Source organism: Oreochromis niloticus, linkage group LG20 (assembly GCF_001858045.2).
Source record: "Oreochromis niloticus isolate F11D_XX linkage group LG20, O_niloticus_UMD_NMBU, whole genome shotgun sequence".
Taxonomy (NCBI): Eukaryota; Metazoa; Chordata; class Actinopteri; order Cichliformes; family Cichlidae; genus Oreochromis; species Oreochromis niloticus.
This window is the reverse complement of record NC_031984.2, coordinates 19,260,137-19,270,257: the sequence shown is the minus strand read 5'-3', so window position 1 is coordinate 19,270,257 and position 10,121 is coordinate 19,260,137. Positions and strand designations below refer to the sequence as shown.

Genomic DNA, 10,121 nt, shown 5'->3' with positions numbered 1-10,121 from the left:
GTGTGTTGCTGTAAACAAACAAACAAAAAAAGCTCTTCCAAAACCTTTCATCTAAAACGTTACCACCTTTGTGGTTCTTTAAACTTCCCTTGGTGGTTAGTTTTTCTTGAAAGAAGCTTTAAAGGGGTTGCACATAACTGTGGCAACCTGCCTGCCGAGAATCAAAGAGAGAAAAGGGGAAGAAAAGCCCTTTGTTTAGGCTATTGCCCTGTCTGGACAGGGACCAGGGGATTGCAGGAGACTGTTTTCAATATCGAGCAGACAGTGTACTAGACAGTGACCTTGACAGTGCTATATGCTATAAGTACTTTTTTTTTTTTTTTTTTTAATTTATTAAATAATAGATTTTCGTTATGCTAAAGCACAAGGCCTATAGCCCACGGTCACATATGAGATCATCGTCGAGCTAAAGATGCACAGAACAGACGAGCAGTTGTTTGCACGTGAAATCCGGATCTGTGGGAGACTTTGGATCGGAGGCGTGGAGAGACGAGGCAAGGAGGCGCAACACATGGCCTCTTTCTCCGAGGTAAAGTGGCGACTTAAGCCTGCACATTACTTAACGCATGGACGTCCGGGCCATTTTGTTGTGAACATCACACTGTGCTGTTTTGCTTTTGTCAACTGTTATAATAACATGAGAAGCTGTGAAGTGATACCGAGGCACCCAAATGCTTTTCATAAGACCGAGGCCTAAGATATTATACTGGATTGATGTTGTGCTGCATTGCGAGACTCCCTAACTAGATGCAAGAATGTGCAGTGATAGGAGAGGCAGTGAGACCAAGGGAGAGAGTTAAACCCCGACAGATCCCCAAGAGCTTCTCCAGTTTAAACATTTGATATTTGTTCTTTCTATTTAAGGCTAGAGCGAGGCCCGGTGCCTTTCGGTTAGATTGGATATATGGTCACAAGTGACGGACACAGCTATCAGATATCGGCTGACTTGCAAATCGTTCCCAAACCAGTGTTTAAGTGAATGCTAATGTTCTCACATAACACCTCATTGGCAAATTTCTAATTGGCAACTAGCGACATTCAGCACGCATGTGCAGGCTTCTGTAAGCCGGCGCATTTCTGTTAATGCATAAATTCATAGTGCTGCTGTCAATAAAAAAAAGGAATATTATTATATTTTATATTTGGACCTTTACAATAGATTTTCTTTTCTTGGTGCTATCTTAATAAGGGTGATATTTTTACATTTGTTTTTAATAAGCAACATAGAATTCGGTGCATTATGAAATATGCTGATTATATATATTCAAATTTAATAGAGATATCAACTCTCACAATACATACTGAGTTTTGCTGAACCTCATATCTATTCCTTTATTTTAATGGAGTATTAAAGTTCAACATCAAGTTCATCCCACCTTGTGTCGTGAACTTGAGTAGGCTGACGATGACATTAGTGGGCTATGTTATAGCTATGATTTTTAAAAAAAAAAATAATATATGTCGTCAGAGTTTTTAAACCACCTTGATTGAAATAAGCGGAGACTGGATTATGACAACTTTAGTAATTATATAAATTGATTTTTGGTGGTGGTAGCAAAATTTTAATTTGCAGGGCGACTGCAATAAACTTTTGCTGTTGCTGGTATAATACTGAAAGAGTTTAAACCACTGTACAGTCTTCTTAGATTTATTTATTTATTTTCAAGAATAAGAAGCCTGTGTATCCGGGAGGGGAATTCAAAAGCCATGGATCAATTATAAGAATATGTACGAGGATTATGGTAATTTGATGACCATAGACCACATTAGAAACAGTTGGGCCAGCTGTTTGCAGAATGCCTAAATCATGTGCATATGATAGTGATTTTTTTATTTATTATTTTTGAAAGAAACTGCACTTTGGCGGAGTCTGAAAAGTTTCTCTGTGTGTCTGTGTGCGTGCGTAAACAGAGCGCTTTTGTCAGAAAATAGGATGACAGTATCACAGAATATCTCATATTTGTTCAGTGTCTTCCGAGCTGCATCTACAAATCAACTAATTAGTGCGATATAAAGCAGAGAGGCTCTCGGCTGATTGAATCAGCTAAGGGCCCTCTGATATCTTGTAAAATTCATATAAAAGAATTGTGAGAGGTATAACAATCCCACCAGAGTTTGGCTGCGAACGTTTATTGGCGGTATCTGTTAAAGTTGTTCATGTGAGGTGTACTAGAGAATATTATGTGAAATATACCCTCTTAAAGTAACCTTGTAGAATATCGTCCTCCTTTACAGAGCCAGTGGCTTCAACCTGCTGACCCCGTTACTGTAAATATGAGTAGAGTGCGGCAATGAGCATCAGTCTTTTCTTAAAACAAGCTTGTAAAATTGGGACATCACAGCTTTATATGACACGGAATTCGACCATAATTTGCTAGAAAACAAGATGTCATATGCACCCTCTCCTTCAAGAAAAAATAGTTTTCATAAGAAATAGCATTTAAAAAACTTTTGCCAGCTTATAAAGATATTAAACGAGGCCATGGACAGTTCCACGAGTGTAAAAGGAGAAGCAGCCTGAGCTCCTTTTGGACTCGGCGTTGCTCGAGTGAGCAAAAACAAGATTCTACATTTTTAATAAAAGGTTTATAGTATTTTTAAAAAGCATATAAACCTCAGTAATACAGAAGTTAATGTTTTGTTTTGTCTGAGATGGACCAAGTGGGTGGTACCATGTGTAGCAGAACTTAGCCTGGACACGTGGTCTGAGAATGACCAATCAGGCGCTCCTCCAGGTTTAACTATGTTAAATGTCAGATTGCAATAAACTAGAAGCTGTTGGTCGGGCCCGCGGAAATGGGCGAGCATAATCTCCTTAATCCAGGGTTTGTGGGACCTTTGGTAAACATCCACACTGGAGACACATTTTACTTTCCGAATTTTAGAGCCTCAGGGGGACAACTGGCGGGGCTACCGTCTCTCTCGTACCCGAGAAGGGACAACGTTTGCTCCCTCCCGTGGAATCCTTCGGAGCCGTGCAATGGATACTCTCAATCCTACTTTAGCAGCCCCGTGTCTATTAACCCTTCCTTCAATCGGTCGTGTGAAATTACCAGACCAGAGGAAGGCAAATGCTATTACAACAATGGCAACGGAAATAGGGAGACCTGTTCAGGTGGCAGCAGTCTCAAACGAGAGGATAGGGCGAGAGACACATCATCCCTAACATCTGACCACGGGATGCACAGTGGAATTGGCAGCACCGCTGCCTTTTCCAAATACGATTATGGGACCGAGCAGCTAACGCAAGACCCGCCATCCTGTCAGTCAATGGAGTCCGATTCCAGCTCCTCTCTGCTCAACGAGGGCAGCAAGCCTTCATCCAGCGACACACAGACCCTGGTGTCACCGGGAAGCCATTCCAGCAACATAGCCGCAGGCGGAGGTGAGCGTATTTTGTTTTTAACCACAGTTCTCACAATCGCACCTTCACATTATTTATAAGAAAGAACAGGCTGCGCACAGCGTACATTTGCGGTATTAAACCGTCATTAGAGCTCGTTATCTTGATGCACAACATGCAGCTTAGGTTAGCCTGCAGGGTACTTGCGTGGTGTGCAAACGCCACTAGGGGTTGCCCTAAAATACTCCATGCGCCATGTGTGTGTGTACAGTTAGAGATAACCCCCAGCAATCCATATCACCAGCAGCGTTTGAGTAAACAATTTAGTTCCGTCTTCTATTTTTTTATAGCTTAGGCGAGGTTCTATTACTTAGACATATACACGGTTGACTTTGGTCTATTTTTTCGCACTCTGCACACAGATCAGTGCAGTGATTTAAAGAAGTGAGTCGCTTTGGTTGACTGCATCAAATAGAGACAGTTTTCTTTTTAATGACTCGTAAACAGAATTAATATCTGTCGCTGTAGACTCAGGAGTTATTTAATATGCTCTGAAACTCGCAAATAAGTACGGGTATTTGCAAGCACGGCTCAATTATCACGTTAATGCTGCTTTAACTGCAACAATAAAACTTCCTGTGACACAAACCGCGGTATATTGGTGGGCTCCATAAAGGAGGCTGATTTTTTATCTTTTTTTTAACGTGGGGAACAAAAATGAAACGAAACTGGACAAATCCTGATTTACAAATATTGGGATTTGAGTCAGAGACCAAAACAAATTCATGGTACATGTGCAGGGAATGACAGCTTCCAGGGGCATCAGTTTTCTTGCTTTAAGATAAAGCACAAACCCTACACCAGGGATGTTTTGAAAATCACATCAGCTTACTCGAGCTAAACCAAAATAATACATTTATTTACATATATACATATTTACAAAAGCGCCTTATCGCAGTGTTGTTTAACAGATTTGCTCTAACATGGCGCATTGCATATTGACTTAACTAGGGAGGCAACTTGACGTAGACAGCTGATGCCCCAGTAGGTAGGATCCCCATAACCTTGGAGGTGACCGTGATTTTGCAACCGTGGTGACTAATCCACTGTGTGCCCCCCTCCTCTCCCCTCTCCTCCAGGTGCCCCGTGGTACCCGATGCACACTCGGACCAGAAAGAAGCGCAAACCTTATTCCAAACTTCAGCTGGCTGAGCTAGAAGGTGAATTTATGCTGAATGAATTCATCACCAGGCAGCGGCGGAGGGAACTCTCCGATCGTCTGAATCTCAGCGACCAACAAGTCAAGATCTGGTTCCAGAACCGCAGGATGAAGAAGAAGAGACTCATGCTGAGGGAGCAAGCTTTGGCCTACTTTTAGAGATGCGGCAGAAGGTGAATCGATAGGCAGTAAAAAGAAAAAGAAAAAAGAAAAAAAAGAAAGAAAAGAAAAAGCCAAGCCTTCTACGCTCCCTTAGGTCTTCTTTCAGTGCATGCAACCATCTATCCATCTTTTACATTGCAAGCAATTATTACCCTACTTTATTTTTAATATTTTTATATCAAAGGTGCGGGTTGCAAAAACCATAAACAAACCGCTGTCTGGCATCCAAAGCTATACACGTCAGTGAGTCTTCATGTTTTTGCATAATCGCACAGAAAAAGCTGTGAGAATGTGTTTGTGTGCGTGTGTTTGTGTTTTACTTTATCCCGATCTGTCATTAGTGTACGGCGCAAATGTGTCTTCAGTGTAACATCTTTTTCGGTTGACATATGATGACGACATCAGGATTGTTACCGTTTTAGTCAGAGAAAATAAGGCGGGAGAGTCGGCGAATCCTCGAAATAGGCCTAAAAATAACACTGAAGTCAGACAGAGAAGCCTGACTGGGGCGAATCAGTGCAAAAAGAAATGTCTGAAGTTATGAAGTGATAAAGAAGAATCTCGGTTTCGGTCGCCTTTACCTCCACATGCCATATTTTGCTGGGTAAGAGGAACAACGCCTTTATCTTGTCTCCATAGTTTTCGCCACGTTTATGGGCACGTTCACGGTCACGGGCAGCAGATCTGGAAGTCTGGGAGTCTGTGTGAGGAGAAGGAGAGAACTAAAACCGCAGTGTGATTCATATCAATGTTTTTATGACTGCGCATTGAAAATTGATTGCCATTACTTTGTTCATGTGCAAATAGATTTCTGAAGGTATTTTCCTCTTCCCCCCCTACTTTTATTGCCTTTAAACTTGTCTTAACAACAACCACTGAATCCCGCATGGGTTGCGTTTCTTTCGTTTAGTGAGGTCACCGTTAGAGAACGGGTTTGAGCTGCTATAAAAAGTTTAAGTCCAGACTGTACCAGTGAAAAAAGTGTATTTTACAATGAACTAGGAGGACCTGTAATGGAAAGATTCAACAGTACTACATAACTGTGTTCTAGGCCAACTCGCTTACAGGGAGGGACCCGCCTAAAGTTGCAACAGCGGGAGAATAAGTTGTTTTGGGGGGAAAGCGCATTTCAGAAACTCGGTGCTTATGATTTTTTTAAATCAATATGTACAATTAAAAAAAATGTAATCATAGGCTTATGTGTGTGCTCCCTTAATTCAGAGTGAATGCAGTGCATTATCCGTCATGTACAATGAGTAAGCTATAGCAGTGAAATGTTCTCAGCATGTTATTGATGTGAAATAATCATAAGTCATGTTCTGCAGGACACTTTTTCTGTAGGTGACTTTTATATTTTTTCTTCCAAACAAAAGCCAACAAACTAAAACTTTTTGGACTCCAACGTCTTCAAAGAATGTATTCTTATTCTTATTCTTATTATTATTATTAGGGAGGGAGGACGGTCTATTAGACCTATTAATGTACTTGCTTTTTGCAATGTGCTCAGTGTTGTCCCTTTCTTTACCCTGTACTCGTGTATAACTTTGTACAATGAAATGACATATGTTAGTATTTGCATCCTATTTGAGGAGGCCTTATCGCTATATAATAGGCTAGTGCTTTATGTTATTGACCGTCTTGTAACAATATCGCATTCCATAGGCTATAGCCTATTTGTGGTTGTAAGGGCTGGAAATGTAGGCCAAAAGTGTATAGTGTCAAGAATGGTAAGAAACGGTATGTAGAATTGTTTAATTTTTTACAATTTTTAAATTTAATTTTTTTTTTAAATTTAATTTTTTATTTTTTACCATTCATGGCATTTAAAGAAACGACGTTTCAATGTAATAGTTGTTTATTATCGTTATTTTATGTCACTCCGATTGCATTCCTTTCTTTGCGCTTGTAAGGATTGCTACGTTGTCTTGTAAAAGTAATAATGATATGAATGTATATGCGTAAGGTCTTCAATAAAACAGAGTATTGAAAAGGTCACTGGTATTAGCCTGTTATTATGTTGCTTATCTGAATGTTCTGCTTCAACACCAATGATAACTGTGGGGATTATTTTATTGGACGTGACCTGTAACACGGTTTAAAAGCTACACGCGTCCACCACAGTGAAATAAAGATCTGAACATTAATAGGACATTTGAAAGCATTTGAAAGAGTGTTTTGTTGGCACATTAATTGCACATGCTGTGAAACGTAAGAAAATAGAGCCCACACAGGGTGAGCTTTTGTTTTTGTTTTTATTGTTGGCGCAACAGATGCAAAGGTAGGTTATAGGCGGATAGGTTAAAATGCAGAATTGGATCCAGGTGCATATTTTAAACTAACACTGAATATTATGTTTATAAAGCCTGGGACACAACAATAACAACTACAAAACACCTAGACTGGTTTAAAGTAGAAATCCCGTCCTTGTGGTTTCTCTTGAAGTTCGACCTAATCAATGTCACTTGTATGCTACAAGCCTATAACGGCGCAGCTAAACACGCAATAGCTCTGTAAAGCAGTAATGGGGTTACACCCCAGTGCTCCATATAGTCAAGCCCTTTGGACTGCCTTTTCCTTGTGTATCCCATCTTCTGGCTTGCAGTGCGGATTTATAAGTGTGATAATTATATATCAAAGTAATTATAACGTGCACACAGACCAAATAAACATTCTTCTCTTAAATGGCATGCACAATACGCACACACAAACCTTTACAATGAACCGTTTCTAAAATCCACAAGGCTCTCCCTACTGGCAAATGAGTGTAAAACAATGCGGGGCAGTGCAGCGTTGTCCTGTCAGCTATCTAAACATGCAACTGTACGTTTGTCTTCAACAGTTTTCAGTCTGAGTTTGGTGAAGTAGGCTATGTTCACTGGAAACTGCTGTGCTGTCTGCATTTGGAATCAGATGTTGCCATTTCAGTGAACTGTGAACGCCTGCTCCTTGCAGCCGCCTGACTGAATGACATTCCTGACTTGGTCTGTGCGTGATCACGCATACATGTACAAATGTAAGATGGCGTGAGCTCATTACTTAGCACAATCCCCTTGGTGTTCGATTAACTATTGCCTCGAATATTTATGATTTAAGATATATCAGCGAGCTTTGGAAATTTGTAAAGGTTAATTTTAGTTGATAAAAGTCTTGCAGCAGTGTTACTGGAGCTATATTATATTGCTGCTTATGCAAGTAACAGAAGCTGATATGTGTGCCTGTTGACCTTAATACCGACAACCACCTTCCTTAGTTAGGCGGATCTTAAACCGCAACAAAAGCCCTTCTAATATTTTCATCAATTAAGAATTATTTTTGTACTTTTATGTGCTACATATGATTTAATAAATATAACGGCTGTACGGTCCTCCGTGAGAGAAAGGGTTGTCTGTACACACTGCTTCAAAAAGGGCACGATGTGTGTGCGGATATGAAAAAAAAAATCTAAATGCTGATTTCTAAAGTAACCCTAGTAAATATAATTAACACTTCTCTAATTGTTTATGAATTTAAATACATGACACTTCAAGGGAAGGTGTAAATGAAAGGCACATGCTGGCATCATGTAGATTTTGCTTAGGTCTACCTGATAAAACGGTGATTTGAAATCGTTTCGATATATCACGGCATTAAAGCAACGGAATTTGAATCATTTACCTTTAAAACAAGAAAGCAGTGCGTAATATTCTCATATTTTCCTTTTTACGCAGCGATGACAACACACATATGTCCGTGTATGTTTTAATGAATACACAGTGCATCATTTTCACAAAGCGACGCCAATCTGATGCGAAACATTACTCGTTAAGCTCACCTAGTATTTGTTGCAATAATTAACTAAGACTATGAAACAATGCCAGGTGATCTTAAAGTGGCTTTATTGAATTTGATCACCGAGAGGACGTCGTTCATAACAGCTCCAGCCTTTTCAGGTCATCAAACGCGTTGTTGACCATGAAAGGAGATAAAATTGTATCTTATGTTTGTGCGTTGCCTTGTTAAATTGGTAAGAAGAGAATGGCATATGGAAAAAGCACTATCGTCTTCCTTGCTATGTTTAATTGCAAACCTTCGTGGCCATACTGTGTTACAAAATATATTTTTAGAAGGATTCAGGAAAACCTGCCATGACGCGCTGACAACACTAGCAGAAACTCATCAAGGTTCCGTGGATCTGCTTCTGAGGCTCTATAACCCGCAAAACAACCTGGTGACATGAAAACGAGGGCGAGAAGCAATAGATATGAGCCAGCATCCCTGGTTTGTAACAAACTGCGGTAGATTAACGTTCACTTAACAAAGAAAGAGTAAAGTGCAATTCACAGCAGCAACAATTTGCATAACACGTTAATTCGGATGTATTTTGACTGCTACGTAATTAGACTAAGCACCCAAACAAGTCTACTTTCAGCACAGCGTGAATGCGATTAATGTCACGACTAAATGACACAAACACTCGTGTGTATTTAGAGGCTAGTTCAGTGCGTCATTTGTAAAATGGTTGGATTTTTTGGGACTCATTAACTTGACAATCAGGCCTTTGAACTGTGTCGAATCAAATGCCGAACACGGAATTTTAACTTGAACTTCAAGCCAGAGTTATCTGTTAATATTATTTATGACTTTTGTGTAACTTGTTTATTTAGACAGAGGATCTTTGCTTTGCTTTATCATTGCTTGGAAGGTTTTCCACGTCCAGAAACACCAGTTCACGACGCCATTACCTGCCACCCTGTTCTTCTAAGGCTAAAAATGATTACGGCGTAATATCTAATTTGAGTTTGCCTTTACATGTCTTGTCTGTATTCTAAAGTGGTCGAATTCCCTTTCTACAAAATGATGAGTTTAAAAAACCAAAAACAGTCAAAGATATACTTTGCGTTTCCAGACAATCTGGGGATATTTGGCTTTGCAGGATTTTACAATAGGTCTTTCACAGCTCTTGAGCACTTTTGACTTTGAGACTGGCTAAATCTGTTTATGGCAGCCTGTCTCCGCGTCCCAAAGGTCACTGAGCTTCACAGTGCCCTTCGCAGAGAACTTGTGTGGAGTGTGGTCTACGTCCCCCGTCACCCCACTGTCGTTTATGGTGCAAAGCTGGCCTGAGAAATAGAAAGCTCTGTTATTCCTACTAAAGTGTGTGGCAGAGGGGGAGTGTGGAGTGTGTGGACGTGCGTGAGTGTGAATGTGTGTGTTTTAAAGGAGACTGTTAATGTGATAAAGAGAAGATAGGTAGGATGCTCAACGTAAGAGATCTATATCGTTTTACGTCTTCCAGAACTATTATATATTGATTTTGACATGATTTGAAATGAGTTCGCTACTAGCTGCTTTTTTTTTTCTGAAATCCACCCCCGTATCAATTTGTTTTTCAATAGCATCGCGCCTCCAACAGCCCTT

The 10,121-nt window shown here is 40.1% G+C and overlaps 1 protein-coding gene across 1 annotated transcript; it reads left to right on the top strand.

Moving 5' to 3' along the window:
• Window positions 1–2,749: 2,749 nt before the first annotated feature.
• Window positions 2,750–6,717, top strand: hoxc12a (homeobox C12a). Its single transcript, XM_003448181.5, has 2 exons — window positions 2,750–3,385; window positions 4,483–6,717. The coding sequence occupies exons 1-2, from the start codon at window positions 2,797–2,799 to the stop codon at window positions 4,719–4,721; spliced, it is 828 nt and encodes a 275-aa protein (XP_003448229.1). The 5' UTR covers window positions 2,750–2,796; the 3' UTR covers window positions 4,722–6,717.
• The last annotated feature ends 3,404 nt before the right edge of the window (window positions 6,718–10,121 follow it).